The sequence below is a fragment of the Carassius carassius genome, chromosome 38 (assembly GCF_963082965.1).
Source record: "Carassius carassius chromosome 38, fCarCar2.1, whole genome shotgun sequence".
In the NCBI taxonomy this organism is placed as follows: domain Eukaryota; kingdom Metazoa; phylum Chordata; class Actinopteri; order Cypriniformes; family Cyprinidae; genus Carassius; species Carassius carassius.
Window position 1 is genome coordinate 11,325,193 of NC_081792.1, and position 22,205 is coordinate 11,347,397.

At 37.9% G+C, this 22,205-nt stretch overlaps 1 protein-coding gene across 1 annotated transcript in view; it reads left to right on the forward strand.

The window, feature by feature from the left end:
- Positions 1 to 5,769: 5,769 nt before the first annotated feature.
- The window catches only part of LOC132119307 (cAMP-specific 3',5'-cyclic phosphodiesterase 4C-like), a 75,003-nt gene continuing 58,567 nt past the window's right edge, over positions 5,770 to 22,205 (forward strand). Inside the window, exon 1 of the mRNA XM_059529147.1 lies at positions 5,770 to 6,229. Within this exon, the coding sequence (XP_059385130.1) occupies positions 6,024 to 6,229 (206 nt within the window). The 5' untranslated portion in view covers positions 5,770 to 6,023. The remainder of the gene's footprint in view (positions 6,230 to 22,205) is intronic.

The following is a 22,205-nucleotide window of genomic DNA, read 5'->3' on the forward strand; positions in this document are numbered from 1 at the left end:
AAAATATATGATTGCATTTACTTGTGCTGATATATCTTTTTGCCTCACCTAATATGCCTCACACAAAAACATGTACTCACTTAAATATACATATTTAATATAAATATTAATTATAAATATTGGCACGTTGGCCTAACATTCACTCCAGTAAATGAACAACTTGAAAATAAAGGATGTTGTCAAATTGATTTTAAGCTCCATTGCATTATCACCACAGTCAGGGATGTCAAATCTGGTGAAACAAAATCATAATTGTGCATCAGACAAGTTTTTAATGCAAAAAACGTTTTTCTTTTTCTTTTGATCACTACTTACAGGAATGCTTAGAATGAGGGACACCATAAATATTCTAAGCATTTCTTTACAATTTGCGACAAAGTGATTATTATGTAAGTCTATTTAAATTAATACTTGTAGATTTTATACTTGTAGATTTTTTTATTATAATTATAATATTTATAATACGAATAATAAATTACAAATAATACTGCATGAATTTATTTTAATCATAGCAGGTGAAATATAGAAAGAGAAAATAGTTTAATATTACCTTTTTTGTAAAAAAATAAATATTATATCAAACATTGTAGTAATGTCTAATATAATTGATTCCTGTGACCAAGCTGAATTTTCAGCACCATTACTCCAGGCTTCAGAAATCATTCTAATATGCTGTAATCATTTTTCACGTCAAATAAATTCAGACTAGACAAATGTAAAAGGAATAAAATAATCATAATTGCACCAAACATTTTTACCAGTGGTGTATATTAAATAGCTTTAGGAGTGTTAATGTAATATGATCATTCCAAGGGGGAAATTAAGGGTATATTTATCAAGTCGAAATGGTGCTATTGAGAATCTAATGACATGTAAAATGACATCAGAATTTAATGGAATGTAAAACTGTGAGACATTTTGCTTCCATTAGCTTTGCATGTTAACACATGTTCTACATGTTCTCTAAATCATCTCTGTCTGTGGTGTATTTTCGGGCAGATGGGCGGCAGTAGTCAGTTGAATGCGTCAACTGAGAAGGGCAGGATGCTGAAGGGAGGCCAAGCAGATGACACAAGCACTCGATACAAACAGCCATCGATCTGCATTCACTCTACTGTACATATTAGCAATCGGAGCAGCGAGAAATCTGATTGGCAGTGAAATAATGAGACTATTCTTCCATCAATGGCTGTGGAAAATCAGTGTTGTTAATCAACTGACCCAAAACCATTCATCACAATGGCAATCTTTAGATATTCCAGTGTCTGTTTGAGAGATTCCCTGTAGTTCAGAGACTGAGTCATTGTAGTTATCACAGATTCACAGCTTACATGAAGCAATTAACACACAAAGCCCACAGTTTGACAGCCCACGTCCTACAGCGTCCTGCTCTTCATATTAGTCACCACTGCGGCTCCTCACTGTTTGTCAGATTCAAGGAAAGAAGCCGATACCAGCTCAACTGGAGCGTTAGAGAAGAGACTGCTGTGTCGATATGAGGACCTGTTTGTACTCCTCACAGACCACTGATCAATGACACCTTGATTCTTGTTAATGGGACTATCCTGATGTCACCTCTGGTAGCTCTGGGATGTCTTGTTGTTTAACTGTGGAAACTGAGTCTCACACCTTACAATGCCTTATGACTTCATTTATTGGCTCTCTTCTCTTCGATGGCTCTGAGAATTAAGTCCAAAGTATTCTTCAGCTTTGACGTGAACATGCATGCATACAGCCTTTTAAAGCATCCACCTTAATTTGTAACACACACACACACAAAAGAAAAAAACAGTGTGTCAATGATTATAATTTATACATTTAATTTATAAATTACAACATAAGGTGTGTTCAAGACATTTTGGTCAGAGCAAGATTGCAATGTACCATTTCTACATAAAATCAGCAAACATTATATGAAAACATGGTTAATGTTTTTATTTTCTTGTATTTTGAAGATTCTGTAAATTGAATTGTAATATATTCTATTGTAATTGTATTTTATATATATATATATATATATATATATATATATATTTCATTCAGTTCAACAAATTGACAGTCTATACAGATGCTGCGCCTACCCTTTCATCCTTGTGTATAGAGACTGGCCACTTTTCAACTCGCAAGCAAAAGATTTAGACATGCAAAAAAAATGACAGCAGAAAAGAGAGCAACAATTGTGGTTTTCGTGATGAAATGTGTTTTAAGTGCACAAAGAAAAATAAAGATTTTCAAAGATTTACAGAATTTTGTTATCAGTTTCTTTATTTTTGACTTTTTTTGCAATCTTTTATATTTTTAATTACAAAATAATTATTTTCACTGTCAAACACAGTATGTTTGATTGACTAAAAAGACGAAAGAAACTACATATGGAGCTGCTCATTTGCATTTAAAGATACAGGAACAAAAATAATGAAAATTTTGAGCTGAAACTTTACAGACACATTCTGGGGACACCTAAGACTTATATTACATCTTGTTAAAAGGGGCTTAATACGCACAACCGACACAGCGTCATTGAATGTCTATGAACAGAGTCACGCCCACTTTTAGGGGAAACAAACCGCCATACAGTATTGGATCGAGGAAGTGGACTAACCTTACAACATGCCAAAGAGTTGTTGTGTGGTTGGGTGCACCAATAATGTTTGTAAAACCCCAAATTTGAAATTCATGGCTACCTGCCATTATCATCCATATCTTGCTGTTATGGAAATATCATGAATTATGTATGATGCTAATCGAAAACTAAGCCAGGCTAGTTGTATGGCTGGACAGAAATGTGCACTCAGTACTAATATAAAGACATAATATATACATTTAAAGAGGTTTACTTTCAAATATTGAATTATTCACTGGCTTACTTGGTGACTCGATGAGGTACGAGTAAATGTCCCGGTAAGACACTTCTGGCCACTGAGTGGGGTTGTTACACCAATTTGACACTAGGAGAATGAAGGGAAGTACGTGTTTTTAAATTGACCAAATTAAGTTTGTAGATGTATCTTTTACGCTCTGTGGCAGGGAGGGTGGACATATTTAGTCATACTTGACATGTTTAGTCTTAGGGATTTCTTACGTTATTAACACCTGCCGGCTGTGTACAGACGTTGTTTTTTGACGCTATTTTGTATGGAAGTCTATGGGAAATCCAGTTTATTTTCCCCTAAAAAGGGGCGGACAAAATTGACAGTTACATTCCCGGATGTGCCGGTTGTGCGTTTAGGTGCCCTTTAAACTGTAATCTGTGATCTCTGACCCAGTTCATTTGCTGGCTACAGTGGCTTCAGTGATTGCTTGATTTTTACGACAAAGTCAACCCAGGTTGTCAGATTTTTATTGGGTAAATTGGCAGCTGGGTGGAATCACATGGACCAAAACAAAAACAGACATTCCGACACTGAATGCACATTTCAAAGCAGAATAACTGGCTATCGGATAGTTTTTCTGAGAAACAAGAAGCCTATGTGAACTTACCATGTTTTTTTTTAAATCTGCAAACATATTAATATTTTAATGCTTTAGGAATCGAAAAATGTACACACAGCATTGTATTTGTAAAAAATGCAGTATTTTGATCACAGATGATTTTGTACGTGTCACGTTTTTATACTTAATGAAGAACAAAAATGTATTTTTATTTGTTTGTTTGTTTGTTTTGCAGTTCTCTCATGGATAATTAAAGTTTTCCTCAAGATCTGAAGTAATTACATTGTGAGAGCTGTAGACATGGAAACTATGGTATGTGATTTTATCTTAATGTAGTATTTAAAGTCTGTGTTCTACCTGTATAAAAGATATACAGTCCATAAGAAGTCAATCAGTGTTTCTAGTAGTAAATAAATGACATAAACTTCCTAGAACAGCTGTACTTTTGCACTTCCATCTGTTATTTTGCTTAGCTGACCTGTGGCTATTTTTCTGCTCAGAGACGAAATGACTCCAACACATTGGAGCTTCAGCCCAGAATGAGCAATGCCATTCGTCGCAGGTTCTCCGGGCCACTCCTGCTTCCACCTTTGGCCCGCAGGCACTCCACCTTGGATGGCAAGAAGTTAAAGGACCTAGAAGCACTGTATAAATCAGCCCTGGCTTGCACGGATGTCCAAAAGGAAACAGAGTGAGTCATCTTACACACCATAACATTCTCTGCCAACTAGATTTAGATGGCTGATAAAAGTGTACAAAATCCCAATGTACACCAATGATGTGATTGTAGCTATTCTTCAATAGACTTCTGATCATTGAAGTACATCCATAGAAATCAAAGACATACTGCTGCTGTCACGTGCCGAGTGGTTTCCAAAATGGACACTGAGTGTGCAGTTACTGACACTGTGAGCAATTCATGACTCAGGTCAATCATGATGCTTATTGTTTTTATGAATAAGCCGACATGGCATGCACCACAGTAAGTGTGTTTGTTAAATGTCACTGAAAAGGTATACAAAGATCTGTTCTATTATAGGGCATGAAGAGAACTATATACAGTATGGACCGATTTTTATATATTTATGTATTATTTATTTTTATTTATTATATATATTGTTGGCGCTGCCATCTTAATTAGCCTGCACTCCCGCACAAGAGAGCAGCTGCCTTTTTATTAGTGATTGCACACCTGTGTATATTACTCCTCCCATTTCTTGATTATAGTCAATTAGAGAACATATACAATTACATGTCAACATATATATATATATATATATATATATATATATATATATATATATATATATACATATGAATCACTTGAATAACCTGTTAAAATGAAATGGGAAAGCAAATGAAAGAAAAATCATGGAGATTTGAGCAGAGGGTGAGAACAACTCCTGGGTGCTTCTACTGTTTACTGATCTGATAAAAGGGCACAGTGACTCGGAATGAGATCATATGAATACTGAGACAGAAATTCAACACATAGCATCCCACTATAAACACACTAGCATGCTGTATTTAACTTTTTGCTAAATGTGCACTGGAACACCTGATAGATTTTGTGCTGCCACAGCTTGTCTAATGAGGTCTGTTCCTGCTGAGGGGAAAAAACATTTCACATCAGCTTATAAAATGGTCAAGCTTGTTTTTGGAACATAGCAGCTGGTTTGTTACATGAAGGTGGTCTACCAGCTTTAACCAGATTTATCAAGGTCTCTTAGGTTGATCACAGTCCCAGCAGCTTGTAGTCAATTTTCTAAATCAGCCTGAAGCAGTCCATGTCGAGAAATGGCCAGCATGTTCCAGCAAAAACACACAAAACACCTACTAGAAGGATACAATATATAAAAAAGCTACCATATGAGGCCAAAATAATTAAATGCAATTACATTATTACTTTTCTTCAATACATACATACTTTTTTTATGTGACCAGTTGTGACCAATCATACGTAATCACCATTTAAAAACAACAAAAATATTTTTTCGCGAAATTTCCTATCCAGTCCTACATCCTCCCAGAAGAAAAGTTTGTGTTAGAGCCCGGGAAAGAAACTGAATTTTCTATTTCAAGGCAACTCACAATTGCTTACTGTTTATTTGCTCAGTTTGAGGGTGTGTAAAGCACCTGGTGATGTAATGCACACTGGGCGTCACTGAAGCGCGCAGCTCTGCTGGATCTTTATATCCGCCTCAGCGCTCGCTCTCTCTCTCTCTCTCTCTCTCTCTCTCTCTCTCTCTCACTCTCTCTCTCACTCTCTCTCTCTCTCTCTCTCTCTCTCACTTCAGCCTGACACGTTTCGCATTTTTGTTTGCTGTGAGACGGTCACATGTTTCAGACAGTGTTTGAATTCACTCAGTCTCCGTCTGCTCCACCTGAACGGCGCGGAGAGTGACTGAGCGAGAGTAACTTTGCCTCTACTGTTTTATCATACTGAGTGTTTGTTTTTTTGCCGTGTAAACTTGAGCGTATCGTTGTCTCTGGTTCAGCACCACTAACCGCTGAACAGCTCTTCTGGCTTTGAGGAATTACACGAACTTCGACTGTTAATATTCCAGACTTTGGACAGAACTTGTGTAGTGATGGAGTGCTCGGCTCTGAGCAGGGAAGGCGCAGGTCTGGCCAAACCGCCCAAGCATCTCTGGAGGCAGCCCCGAACCCACATCCGAATCAAGCAGCGGTACCACTCCGACAACGAGAGGTACCTGCGCTGTAACCGAGCCACGGAGAAGGTGCGTCCGGGTCTGAAGAAACCACGGATGTCCTGGCCGTCTACTTTTAATAAACGGTAAATCGCAGATAACGGGTTCTTTTGAAATGAAATAGAGTACCTTATCCATGTGATAGTTGTCTGTATCTCAGTATCTGTGAGGTTTTCAGTGTAACGTCTAATTATTATAATTTTTTAACATCTAGTTCAAAACCTGCTTAAATGAAGTATTTGGGGCAAATGTGCATTTTTGTCCTCTAAATTGAATTTCTAATATCATCGTATTTAAAAAATAAAAAAAATGCAGTTTCAACTAAATAATGGAGGTAGGTTTTAATATAGTTAATACATTTGGCCAGTCTACCAGTTTAAATAAAATATTGCTCATTGATGTCTGGTTGGGGCAAGTTGTCACAAACGTTTTGTATTTTATAATATTGTAAAATTCACTACTTGCATTTTTTTTGAGCCAAAGCTATGGCTTAGTTATTATATATATATATATATATATATATATATATATATATATATATATATATATATATATATATATATATATTATTTTTTTATTTTTTTTTATTATTATTATTCATTTTAGTTATAGTTATTTGTTATTGTTGTTTTTGCATACAAAAAAAAAATTTCATGACTGTTTTTTAAATTTAGCTGAAAATGCATAAGGCATACGCAGTACAAATACAGACACAACTGTGTTTTTACATACTATTTAACTATTTTCCTAGGTAAGAAAGGGTTATTCTCAAATCAGTGTTAATAAACAGCAGGTTCTCATTTTGCCAGTCCACCCCATTCAGTGTGAAACATGTTAGTTATGAATTATAGTTTTTTCATAAAAAAGTATCAGTATTGATGTCCAAGAGTTCTGTTTCTATACATAAATTGGCTGTACAAAATAAACTCACTCTGAGAAATATTCACTGGAAATATTAAATGCGATAATAGGCTTCCTTACACAGCAAAGTGAAATCAGCATAATTTATATATGCATTCCTTTCACCTGTTATCATAATGTTTTCTTCAGTCGAATCTCAGACTCTTTTCTGCTCAACAAATATTGCTGTAAAAACAGCTACATTTCATTTAAACCTCTATTCATTAAGCAACATTTTCACCAGTAACCCACACAGTGCTTTCTAAAAATGAAAGCATGAGTTGAAAAGCACAACAAAATAAAAATATCTGACAGTAAAGCAGCGTATGGTCCGTGAACGCTGATTGTTTGGCTGTTGGAATCACAGAGAATATGAAGTAGGTGTACTAAAGTGAATCATAGATGTGTTTTACAAACCCGATTCCAAAAAAGTTGGAACACTGTACAAATTGTGAATAAAAACAGAATGCAATGATGTGGAAGTTTCAAATTTAAATATTTTATTCAGAATACAACATAATGAAATATCAAATGTTTAAACTGAGATAATGTGTAATTTAAAGGGAAAATTAAGTTGATTTTAAATTTCATGGCATGAACACATCTCAAAAAATTTGGGACAAGGCCATGTTTACCACTGTGTGGCATCCCCTCTTCTTTTTATAACAGTCTGCAAACGTCTGGGGACTGAAGAGACAAGTTGCTCAAGTTTAGGAACAGGAATGTTGTCCCATTCTTGTCTAAAACAGGCTTCTAGTTGCTCAAGGTCTAGTTCTAGTTGTCTTAGGTCTTCTTTGTCGCATTTTAATTTTTATGATGGACCAAATGTTTTCTATGGGTGAAAGATCTGGACTGCAGGCTGGCCATTTCAGTACCCGGATCCTTCTTCTACGCAGCCATGATGTTGTAATTGCTGCAGTATGTGGTCTGGCATTGTCATGTTGGAAAATGCAAGGTCTTCCCTGAAAGAGACGTTGTCTGGATGGGAGCATATGTTGTTCTAGAACTTGGATATATCATTGATGGTGCCTTTCCAGATGTGTGAGCTGCCCATGCCACATGCACTCATGCAACCCCATACCATCAGAGATGCAGGCTTCTGAACGGAGCGCTGATAACAACTTGGGTTGTCCTTGTCCTCTTTAGTCCGGATGACATGGCATCGCAGTTTTTTTTTTTTTTTACTTCAAATTTTGATTTGTCTGACCACAGAACAGTTTTCCACTTTGCCACAGTCCATTTAAAATGAGCCTTGGCCCAGAGAAAACGCCTGCGCTTCTGGATCATGTTTAGATATGGCTTCTTTTTTGACCTATAGAGTTTTAGGCGGCAACGGTGAATGGCACGGTGGATTGTGTTCACCGACAATGTTTTCTGGAAGTATTCCTGAGCCCATGTTGTGATTTCCATTACAGTGGCATTACTGTATGTGATGCAGTGCCGTCTAAGTGCCCGAAGATCACGGGCATCCAGTATGGTTTTCTGGCCTTGACCCTTACGCACAGATATTGTTCCAGATTCTCTGAATCTTTGAATGATATTATGCACTGTAGATAATGATATCTTCAAACTCTTTGCAATTTTTCTCTGAGAAACTCCTTTCTGATATTGCTCCACTATTTTTCGCCACAGCATTGGGGGGATTGGTGATCCTCTGCCCATCTTGACTTCTGAGAGACACTCCCACTCTGAGAGGCTCTTTTTATACCCAATCATGTTGCCAATTGACCTAATAAGTTGCAAATTGTTCCTCCAGCTGTTCCTTATATGTACATTTAACTTTTTTGGCCTCTTATTGCTACCTGTCCCAACTTTTTTGGAATGTGTAGCTCTCATGAAACCAAAATGAGCCAATATATGGCATGACATTTCAAAATTTCTCACTTCAACATTTGATATGTTTTCTATATTCTATTCTGAATAAAATATAAGTTTATGAGATTTGTAAATTATTCCATTCCTTTTTTACTCACAATTTGTACAGTGTCCTAACTTATTTGGAATGGGGTTAGTACTTATTTATTGAAGCTTTTACGTTTTTTTTCAGGATATTAATACTATCAAGCATTGAGAGTTGTACAACTTTCATTTTCTTCTCATTACTCTTTCCTGACCGTGTGGAACTGCTTTACATCCCTGTGTGTTTTCCAGAGAATCTGATTCCTCATATCAGTCTCTTGTGCTTGTGATAATTCTCTTATTAATGGAAGTGTTTAGACTGAAGACTGATAATGCATCATGGTCTTTTATGATACTGTTTACAGTGTTGTATAGCTTTATAACTGTAGGTCCTTTTTAGTCCCAATTTATATGGTATTGTGAAAATTTGGCAATGATACGTATCATTTTAACGCAAAAGCCCTGATAAAAACTCATTTCAAGTTGCCAATTTCAAGAGCAACTCCATGAAGGTTTGAAACAGTGTTGAACTCAAAAAGACTTGTTCTGAATGTGGTCTGAGCCAGTGTTTAGATAGACGTTGACAAAAAAAAAAAAAAAACCTGACCATACTATACTGAAAAATATATGCATAAAGGTATTTCTAAATGCTGATATGTTTGTACTTTGGACAGTAGGAGTAGCATATGTTTAAAAAAATCATAGTCTAAAATATACAATGAAAGCGGTTTGAGTGATAACATTTTTGCTAGCTATTTTCAAATTATTATTATTATTATTATTATTATTATTATTTTTCTAGCTGATAAGTAAGAGACATATTGCAGTATTATGCAAAAATTGTCACTTAGCAAGTCCGTGATTTCTTTTCCACAGCTAAAATGTCTGATAAATTTGCCTGGTCATGTGATCTCAACATGGGAACCACCATGAAGCGTGAACCACCTTTAAGTAGAATAAAACAGCTTTTAGGGCCCCTGATATAAATTATTTACAGTTTATACTGTATATGTGAGTTTACATCATTGTAAACATTTTATAAGTGTTTTTTAGCTGAATATAGTGGATCTCTAAGAATAAGTCGAATTCAGAATAAAGTGGCTCCATTTTTAGCAGCTTATGGATTTTCTCCATCTCTTTCATCAGATGTATCACTTTCTGCAGCACAGATGTGTTGGATTATCTGAGGAAAGCACTGCTGTTCTCTAGACATCTGGACACACAGCAGTCCTTTAAATGACATTATGCTGGTGTCAGGGTGGCTAATGGCTAGGATGTGTCTGAAGACTGTGCTTTTGACACAGGTAGTCTAGCCATCACATCTGATTATAGAGATGTGCACTCTTCTCCAAAACTGCTACAGAGCGATTCAAATCCAAAAGCTAGATACATCTTTTTTCCCAAAAACAGGCAGCATTCCATGTAATGTTTATGGGAAATTGAATTCTTACAATGCATTGGTGGACAAAGTTAGAGAGATTAATTTACTTATATTTAGTTTCAAGAATCAATACAATTAGTTAATTCCAGTCTAACACTGACTGTTTAATAAATATTGAATAACTTACTTTTAAGACCAAATTTGAACCTCTTTAAAGTTTTTTGTAATGTTAGATATTCAATAAAGCTGAAACCTGAAAAGTATAATCCGTCATTCTCTCTCTCTCTCTCTCTCACTCACACATACAAATAAATAAATAATTTATTTATCTAACAGTTGTGTCCTTCCTGGCCCCAGAAATGAAGGATACATTTCGAGGCCGCATTTGAAGGAGGCTTCGAATTGGGACGGCCTTCATGGGGCTAATATGATGCATTCAGTCTTCAAAGGCAGCCTTTCAAAGGATGCAGCTTCTGATTTGGGGCACAGCTATAGACTGAAAGTCTATCATAAGCACTGAAAGTCAGGAAGAAACCATTTATTTTAGAAAACCACTGTTTTTAATCACTCCTCTAAAATGCCATTTCAAAAGAACACTTTCCATGCTTCAGGCAGTTGCAAAGTTCTCTCTCCTCTCTGCTTTAGTTAGTTTTTGTTTTATTTTACACACATATTACTGTCAGCACAGATAGTTGAAGTGGTATAGGCACAGTATGTGTTTGAACCTGTGTGATGTGCATTCTGTCTTTAACATCTGCTTTACCAACCCAGCACTGTTAGGTTACTGATTATGTAGTGCCTATGAAATCTTAATTTTTTCCCCAAATTCCATTCTATTTTTTCCAAATTGCATTCATTATTTTTTTTTTTAATTTTTGAATTCAGTTTTTTCCTTGACTTTATTGTAATGGTAAAATTAAAAATTAATTCATCAAAAAGCATGTTTAATTAATTGAAATCATGAAACTTACATAATGTAACAACAATTTATGAAAAGTTGAGCAAAAATAAATTATTTAGGGCCCTATGAAATATTTAAATGTTTTTTTCTCAAATTGTATTTTATTATTTTACCAAATGCTGTTTTTAATCCCATTTTAATGGTTTCATTTTAATAATAAAAAGCATGTCTTTGTTTGTTTATTTTTTATTTTACAGTAATAGGGCCATATGTTTTTTTTTTCTTTTCTATTTTTCTGGAAATAATGAAAGCATAAAACATTATTAAACAAACAAATTAAGTTTTTTTTGTTTTTTGTTTTGGCAACCAAACAAAGTGTTGTCCGATACAGGTGTGATTATTCCTTAAAAAACAAAGTTTTAATAGTAAATTTATTAGTAGTAGTAGTATCACATTAAGACTTACATTCCGTGGTACAATAGTAAAGATTCTGTTTATGATATGATGGTAGTTTTTCTCAAATTTAATGGTAAAATGCTCATTAAGTGACTCTAAGAGCAGCTCTGGAGATGAAGTTCATTGAGAAGCAGACGCTGAAAACAGTGTGTTTGAGTTTGTGTAGTAGATGAAACTACAACACTCATTCACACAGAAAACACCACAAGGGTCATGTGTGCTCCAGTATGATACAGGGACATGCAGGATTCATATTTAAAGTATTTTTACGGTTTCATATATATATATATATATATATATATATATATATATATATATATATATACAGTATTTTCTGTATTTTTGATCAAATAAATGCAGGCTTGATGAGCAGAAGAAACTTCTTTCAAAAACATTAAAAATAGTAATGTTCCCAAACTTTTGGTCTGTACTGTATATATATACAGTACAGACCAACAGTTTGGACACACCTTCTCATTCAAAGAGTTTTCTTTATTTTCATGACTATGAAAATTGTAGATTCACACTGAAGGCATCAAGGGCTATTTGACCAAGAAGGAGAGTGATGGGGTGCTGTGCCAGATGACCTGGCCTCCACAGTCACCGGACCTGAACCCAATCGAGATGGTTTAGGGGTGAGCTGGACCACAGACAGAAGGCAAAAGGGCCAACAAGTGCTAAGCATCTCTCGGGGAACTCCTTCAAGACTGTTGGAAGACCATTTCAGGTGACTACCTCTTGAAGCTCATCAAGAGAATGCCAAGAGTGTGCAAAGCAGTAATCAAAGCAAAAGGTGGCTACTTTGAAGAATTTTTTATATATATATAGACATTAGTCTCTGTTATGATTTAATTAAAGTGTACTGATCTACTTGATTAATTCATCCAAAATTTGAGAATGTTTGCACTGAGAAAGCACGCAATATCCTTTTTGCCCTTTTGTAAGGAAATATAATCTCAGTTCTATTCAAAATATAAGACGTCCATTTTGTTTTAAAGTCCTTTCTAATTTGTGGTCAATGCCATTCTGAGGTTTCATGGTTGAAGCACAATGTGGAATATAGGTCAGAGAAGAAGAAAAAATGATACCTCCTGTTCTGGATCAGACGAGCACATTCATCATCACGCCAGCCCTGCTGCACTGAGTAACTCTTTAAAGCTCGTTCTTCACCTTTTGACTTCAGTAAGAATATAAATGTAGAGTATAGTACATAAAATGAATAAAACAAGCCTAACTGAGAGCTGTTTCTGAGCAGTGAGGAACTGAATGTTTTCTGGTTCATTGAAAGAAGGATATTTTGTTCACTTAACTAAAGATTTTCAGCAGGAAGCTATTTGTATCATTTTGTTCATTTATAAAAGTCCATTCGTTTCAAAGTGTAATCTTTAAACACAGTGTTGGATTCACTGGAGATCCCTGTCATATGCAAATTTAAGCTGTGCCTTTTCTGAATGCTTAATTTTCTCGGCTCTGTTCAGCTTGCAGTGTAACTGAAGAACTGCTCTTATCTGTTAGCGACTGACCATCAGAAAGAGGGCCATTTCTTTATGGCTCCAAGGACCCAAAAACCGAGCTGATTGTGTTCAATGTGCTTTCACTTCACTACACTTTTATTTATTTCCAGACTCAAGGTCCATTAGTAAAAAAAAAAAAAATAAAATAAAAAACCTATCTCAGACATCCCCCCTGAGGATCTTATTTTTAGTGGTACTTGCTAAGACAAGATTAGTTATTTTTAATTATTATTTTAATAATTGTTAACCAAGGAACTGTGTGTGTGTGTGTGTGTATAAAGTGGTATACAAAAGAAAGGGATGCAGATAAATCAGCCCCTCGTATATTTCTCTGGTTAGTTAGTAATTTCAGCCACCCCTTAACAACATCAAATATAAAACTTAGTTTAAATCACCACACACTGTTTTTGCTACACATAAGAATGGTAGTTAAAATTACATGATTTATATATATATTAGGGCTGGTAAGCGATTTTTTATCTAAGTAATTACATGATGTGGTGATTAATTAATCAAATGAATCGCACATCAAATTTGGAGAAATTACTCTGAAAAGATAATTTAAAGTCATTGTTGTGCAAAGGCATCAAACAAAGATTACAAAAAGTAGGTTCAGCAAGAAATATTTTGTTTGATCAAATGTATTACATACTCTTTTGGACCATGTGAGTAAATGATGACAGAATTGTCATTTTTGGTTGGGTGAACTTATATAATTATATAACTTTAATAATTTATTTTCTTAATTTTATAATTATTACTCAGAAAATATAAAATTATTTATTTAATGAAATGATACTCTAAATAATAAATTAAAACTGCCAGTAGGTGGTGGTAAATGTCTTAATGATTAAGTCATCGAGTCATTTATTCATTCGTTTGATTCGTTCCAATGGCTGATTCATTCAGGAGTGAAGTAAATGGTTCTTTATGAATGGTTCACTGAATCATTAGGCTTGTTCGAGTTGAAGTGGATCATCACCATCAGACCGATCGGTGTGTAACATCAAAGTACCGTAAGAGCTTTAGAGAGCAGACGACTCCTTGTGCTTTTGAATCACTCTCGCGGTACTTTGATGTCATACACCGATCGGTCTGTGTGACACTTCGAGCAAACGCGATTATGGCCAATGGTTCAATGCGCCAAATGGTTCACCAAAATCGGTCAAAACGTGGATTAAGAAATGAAATGCCCCTGTGGGTTGCTCGGGGATGAACAGTTGCTTTGTTTTTATCTTCTGGTTGGCAAAACTGAGCAAAACCGACAACATTGTGTCTAAAATAACACAATATTAACTTCTTAATGAACTGTTGAGATGAGTATCACATTTGCATTTGACTTTTCAAACGGGCATTTTGCCCCATATCTTTTAGGGATATTCTCTAGGCTCCATCACGCAGCAAGTTGTTGCTCTGCCTCATATTGTTCATCAATCAACTGTATGAAATGGCAGATGATCCACAAAGGTCTGGGGCGGGGCAAGTGCGTCAAATGCGTTAATAATTTTAACGCATTATTTTTCTCCATAATTAATTAATCAAATTAATGCGTTAAATTACCAGCCCTAATATATAATGTAATTTTATTTGTTTAGTTTTGCTAATTATTACGCTCTCATTCACAGAAGATCTTTTTATGGTCTAGTTCTTACATCCAACATTTTTTGTCGCATTGCACACTACCTATTTGCCATTAATATTTTATCTTGAGTCTTCGTTGTAGGTATTTTACCTTTTAAAATTGATTAGAAGTAATAACTGTGGCAGCTGTGGCTCTTGAAGGCAGAGGATGCTTCAGTAGATGGCTGCATCATAAATTGCAAATGTACCTTGAAATCTCACCGCATCCTGTGCAACCGTGAAACTTTATCCTAAGCAGCAGAACTGGACTGCGATCATTTTCTCGTGTCTCATAAATATTCTATATCCATTCATGGTCTTCAGGCAGTGTTTTCTACTTCTCCATGTGCCCAGCTTTGCCCTTTTATTTCTCATTTCTCGGAATCGAGGAGGGGAAGGAACATTTACATTTATTCAGAGTTGTAAGCCATGCAAGATCACACTCATATGTCATATGTATCACGCTTTATTTAAAAGAACAGCCTGGTCTTAAATTGAATGAGTGTTGTACATGAGCGGAATATAATTGCTTGATTTTGTCAAGAGGGCAGATGATTCCATTGAGTAAAATGAGTTTCAACTGTTTCAAAGGGTTTTCTAATTGATAACTGATGCTTCCGTTTGCCTGCTGACTCCGGAACCCAAACACAGCTTTGGTCTCTGATCTCCCCCTCTGCCCACCACATGGTGCTTCATCTGTGAAATTAAACGCATTTCTCATATGGGGGAGGTGGAGGGCTTAGGATGGGGAGCTGTTGCCAGACACGTCTCTGCACAGGCCACAAGGAAAATAATGTCCAACTCATGTCACGACTGAATCTCCAAGCAACTTCTGTTCTCTGAGGTTCACCTGACCCAACAGCAGTGTCACTGAATCACCGTTATTAGATCATTAATTCTGTCTGAATTTCCTTCCTCTCATTGGCAATCTCTCTGCAATCAGTGTCCAGCTGAGCATGTCATTTTTCACCCTGTGGATTTTTCAAAGCTTTGTTGTTCATCGCTGCTCCGTCTTTTTGAAGAATGCTGCATTCTAGACATACACTATCAGCTGTATTTATTTGATTAAAAAAAAGATAGCAAAAACTAAAATATTATTTCAGATTAAAAAAACTGTCACCTATTTGAATATATTTTAAAATGTCATTGAATGTTTAGCATCATTACTCCAGTCTTCAGTGTCACACGATTCTTCAGAAATCATTCAAATGCAGATTTTCTGCTCAAGATACATTTCAATTATCCATGTAGAAAACGATTTTTATTTTAATATTTAATATTTTGTGGAAACCAAGATTCAAAAGTAAAATAAATAAATAAATACTTTGTATATAAAAAAGTTAAAATACAGACATATATAATGTTACAAAAGGTTTCTACTTTTAATTAATGCTGTACTTTTAAACTTTCTATTCATCAAACAATCCTGAAAAATAAAATGCATCACAATTTCCACATAAATATTAAGCAGAAAAAAAAGAATGGATAATAATAAGAACCAATAAACATTTAGAGCAGCAAATCAGCATATTAGAATGATTTCTGAAAGATCATGTGACAATCAAGAAAACTGATGAAAAATTCAACTTTGCATCACAGGAATAAATGACGCTCTAAAATATATTAAAATAGAAAATGGTTAAGTAGGCTTGAGAAACGTTTCTGTTATGTATGGTAAATACGGACGCAAAATGGGATATTGCTTTGATAGATCTACTTTGAGTGTAAACTAAACGAGCCAATGCACATTGGCATGCAATAGAGCATCACAGTCCTGCCCACAGCCCGAGAGAGCTTAGGTGCCGGAAGTAAATTTCCCATTCATTTTTCCCATTGAAGTTTTGGAAAATCCGTATCTAAAGAGTTTTAGAGCATGTCTGAGGATAACCAGATACGGCTGAACTCATAAGCATATAACATATCATTTTGAGTAAAAAAAACGAAGAGAAAATACAAAAAAAGTCAAAGGTACAAGACTGTGTACATATTTTCATTTCCGAGCGAAGGAACTACTCATCTCATAAACCACCATGTCTCACTGAAGTCGACTGAAGCCACAACCGCGAAAAAGCCTTTTGAGCGACTTCCAAATCTCGGAACAAGTAGTTCCACTCACCATTGTCAAAGCACTACCTCACTGGGTGAGATTGGATAACACTGGAAAAACATACCCGTTCTGCTTGGAACAGGGACGCTGCGGAAGCCCAATCCTTCCCGAAGGAGGTCTCGGGGAGCAAATACACATATAGCATCTGTTTAGATGTATATGGAGAAATTTGAGGTGATTAAAACCCTCTTGGGAAGGCAGAAGTCTGCCAGGGAAACATGGGCTCTAAGGCTATACCGTGGACTATACACATACGAGTAACGCTTAGGTCTCAATATGGAACCCAGACTTCCATGGTTCTCACGGATTCATCGTGAAGGCCAGGTGCCGGACGAATCTCCAAATCTCAGAACAAGTAGTTCCACTCACCATTGTCAAAGCACTACCTCACTGGGTGAGATTGGATAACACTGGAAAAACGTACCCGTTCTGCTTGGAACAGGGATGCTGCGGAAGCCCAATCCTTCCCGAAGGAGGTCTCAGGGAGCAAATACACATATAGCATCCGTTTAGATGTATATGGAGAAATTTGAGGTGATTAAAACCCTCTTGGGAAGGCAGAAGTCTGCCAGGGAAACATGGGCTCTAAGGCTATACCGTGGACTATACACATACGAGTAACGCTTAGGTCTCAATATGGAACCCAGACTTCCATGGTTCTCACGGATTCATCGTGAAGGCCAGGTGCCGGACGAATCTCCAAATCTCAGAACAAGTAGTTCCACTCACCATTGTCAAAGCACTACCTCACTGGGTGAGATTGGATAACACTGGAAAAACGTACCCGTTCTGCTTGGAACAGGGATGCTGCGGAAGCCCAATCCTTCCCGAAGGAGGTCTCAGGGAGCAAATACACATATAGCATCCGTTTAGATGTATATGGAGAAATTTGAGGTGATTAAAACCCTCTTGGGAAGGCAGAAGTCTGCCAGGGAAACACGGGCTCTAAGGCTATACCATGGACAATACACATAGGAGTAACGCTTAGGTCTCAATATGGAACCCAGACTTCCATGGTTCTCACGGATTCATCGTGAAGGCCAGGTGCCGGATGTTCAGCCGTGTCCAGCTGCCTAGGGTGATGGAGGATCTCAACAGGGCCTACAGTACGGACACTCTGGAGCAGTTTAAGCAAGCCGACACTAACCAGGGCCTCTCAGTGCCACCATCCATTTGAGGTAAGAACACAGGAGGATACCGGCTCTACACGAAGACTATAGAACCTAGCGAACGTGTTAGGGGTCGCCCAGCCCGCAGCTCTACAAATATCTGTCAACGAGGCACCACGAGCCAGCGCCCAGGAGGATGCAACACTTTTAGTTGAGTGAGCTCTCAACCTAAACGGGCAGGGCACACCCTAAGCCTGATAATCCAGGGTTATGGCATCCACAATCCAGGGGCCATCCTCTGCTTAGAGATGGCATTCCCCTTCTGCCGGCCTCCATAACAGACAAAGAGCTGGTCTGAGGTCCTGAAGATTTGTGTCCGGTCTATGTAGCATCTCAGTGCTCGGACAGGACAGAGCAAAGCCAGGGCTGGGTCTTCCTCCTCCAGGGGCAGCGCTTGAAGGTTCACCACTTGGTCTTTGAAGGGTGTAGTGGGAACCTTGGGCACGTAGCCTCAGAATTACCTGGGAGTCAGCCGGCCCAAACTCTAGGCACGAATCGTCGACCGAAAATGCATGCAGGTCCCCTACCCTCTTGATGGAGGCCAGTGCAAGCAGGAGCAGAGTTTTCAATGAAAGAAACTTGAGCTCCACTGAATGCAAAGGCTCGAATGCACCCTGCTGTAGTGATTTAAGCACTAGAGTCAGGTCCCAAGAGGGTATAGAGGGGGGCCGGGAAGGATTTAACCTCCTGGCCCCTCTAAGGAACCTGACGATGAGGTCATGCTTACCCAAAGACTTCCCATTCAAGGGGTCATGGTATGCAGCAATAGCAGCAACCTGGACTTTGAGAGTGGAGGGAGACAGCCTTCGCTCCAGTCCTTGCTGCAGAAAGGAAAGCACGACCGCAATCGGGCATTTTCGGGGCTCTTCTCCGAGAGAAGAACACCACTCGATGAACAGGTTCCACTTCAAGGCGAAAGCATGTCTCATAGACGGTGCTCTTGCCGAAGTGATGGTGTTCACTACCTCTTGGAGTAGGTCACCTAGAACCTCCACGTCCCGTCCAGGGACCAGACATGGAGTTTCCAAAGGTCTGGATGTGGGTGCCAAATGGTGCCCCGTCTCTGAGTCAGTAGATCCTTCCTCAGAGGAATCGGCCAATGGGGGGCTGTCGCGAGGCCAATAAGGCGCCACTAGCAAGACTTGCTCCTCGTCCTCCCGGACTTTGCATAGTGTCTGTGCGAGAGAACCTTCCAACTCCAAAGTAGGAGGTGGTGGGTGAGTTGTGACATGCAACGGAGCGCAGACCACCTTGTCGGTTGATGTACGCAACGGTCACTGTGTTGTCCGTTCGATCTAACCACAGGGTGAGGGTCTGGCGACAGGCTGGTGTAACTTGGACCCGATGAGTGCCACGCTTCCACGCCCACCTCGGGACTTGGCCATAAAGCCAGTGCTCGAGCGGTCTCATATGTAACAGGCCGAGTGGTGTAAGTGCCGCCGCAGCCGCCATATGCCCCAGGAGCCTCTAAAAAAGTTTCAGTTGGACTGCTGTCCTGCCCTTTTACCATATTCAAGCAGGCTAGCACCGTTCCTCTGTGAGGCATGCTGTCTGTTTGAACAAATCCAACTCCATACCGAGAAAAGAGATCCTCTGCCTCTTCAAGAGTTTGCTCTTTTCCCAGTTGACCCGAAGGCCCAACAGGCTCAGGTGCCGGAGCACCAAATCCCTGTGCTCGCACAACTGATCCCGAGATTGTGCTAGTATCAGCCAATCGTCTAGATAGTTGAGAATGTGAACACCCTGCTCTCTGAGGGGAACAAGAGCTGCCTCCGTGACTTTCGTGACAACACGGGGAGACAGGGACAGCCCGAAGGGCAGGACCTTGTACTGATATGCCCCGTCCTTCGAACGCAAACTGCAGAAAAGGGCTGTGGCGCGGAAGGATGGATACATGAAAGTACACGTTCTTCAGGTCGATCGCTGCAAAACCAATCTTGTGGACGGACGCAACCGAAAATTAGTTTATGTGTCAACATCTTGAACGGTAGCCGGTGAAGGGCCCGATTCAAAACTCGCAGATCCAAGATTGGTCATAACCCACCACCTTTCTTGGGTACAATGAAGTAAGGGCTATAAAACCTCATCCTCATATCGGCTGGAGGGACCGGCTCTATCACTTCATTCCCCAGTAGGACTGCAATCTCTTCCCGCAAAACAGAGGCATCGGACGCTTTCACTGTAGTGAAGCGGAAACCGCTGAACTTGAACTATCTGTATTTTCATGGTTGTCTCATAATACAGTTTTGGTGAATGAATTGTTATTTTTGATCACATCTCAAACTCTGAGTGCCTGGTGCCACAGACCACAGGCCATCCCATAATGCTAGTTCTGAACAGAGTGGTGATGTTTGCTAATACAGTGTGTGCTCTTGAGGGTTTCGATGGTGTTCTGAGTATAAGCACAGGCTTTGTTTGCCTTAATAATGATTAATGCTCAGGCTTGGGTAAAAGGTGCTGTTGCCAGAACTAATTCTCTGAGCAAACAGGACAATGTTTGTTAAATAACCCATCAAGCCAGATGTCAGACTCTTTATTAGTTATTTGTGACATTTCATCTATGAAAGTAAAAATTTATATAAAATAATTTCTATTTTTACAGCTGCATGCAAATAATTAAATGTAATTGATCTGATGCATAACAGCATGAGGCATAAAATTGAAAGCAACAGATTACCCTGCACGTCGAAAAATTGATGCTAAAGGGGTAAGCTGAGCTTTAAACCGTGATGCCAAGGGGTCCTGACCAAGCATCAATATGTGTTGAACCTGTCAGTGTTCAGATCATATTTCACTAAAAGCAATCAATCAGTCTTTGACAATTAAGCACCCCTATTTTCCTTACCTTCTCCTTATGTGTGTGTGTGTGTGTGTATACATGTATATATACTATGACGGATCGACTGCCTCTCCCCTAATTAGACATATAAATCTGCAAAACATAATAGCCATATGGTCTGAAGTGTGTGTTTTGCTACTAGAATCATCAAATTTATTATCATTCTATCACGAGACAGAAAATAAAACCAGATGTGCCCTTTTTTCTCAATATCCTGAGGCGTTTCCTCCCAGAGATGTTTTAGGTTAACAAAACAAGACAGATTTATTTATTTTTTTATAGAATATGATCATGTTGTCTGTCTAATGAGTTTCTGTCCAATCTGCCATATGCTGTGTGGATCTCAGACGTGGTGGTTTTCGACAACATTCTTCTCATTTACTCACACGTATGGCTCCCATCTTTTTTTCTAAAAAATGAAAGTGTGAAGAAAGTTTAAAAAAAAGAAAGTGTGTATACTAGGGGTTGCACGACTAGTGATTTCTGCTAGTGGATTTCTTATTTAAAAAATACTCGACTACTCGTGGTTCATGTTACTATAAATTAAACAATATTAAATGGTTCTTATCAATAAACGCGTATTAGTTCAGAGCCTTATGCAACAATAAGCTACATATGTAAATTGTCAAAACTTTATAATTCTGACATTACATATTTACATTTTTATGTAACAGCCAGTATTTGTATCTGTAACAATCACAACATTTTTCGTATCTGCATTCGGATACAATGTCAATGTCAATTTGATTTATATAGCACTATTAAACACAACCACTGGTTGACCAATGTGCTGAACAACAACAATAAAAATATTTCAATAAGACAATACATAATAATACTGTAAAACAATACAGTAGAAAATTCTCCGTTTTAAAATGCTAAATCAAAAAGGTACGTTTTCAACATAGATTTAAAAACAGATAGTGAGGGTGTAGATCTAATACAAAGGGGTAATGCATTCCACAATCTAGGGGCAGCTACCGAGAAAGCGCGGTCACCCCTACATTTCAGCCTCGACTTGGGGATACATAATAATCTCTGGTTGGACGACTGGAGAGACAAGAGGGGTCGGTGTTCAGTCAATAATTCAGAAAGATAAGTAGGGGCAAGACCATTTAATGATTAAAACACTAAAAGTAGAATTTTAAAATTAACTCGATAGCGCACGGGTAGCCAGTGTAGAGAGCGTAAAACCGGTGTAATATGCTCCCATTTTTTGGAGCGCGCTAAAAGCCTAGCAGCTGCATTTTGAACTATCTGCAAGCGAGATAGGGCT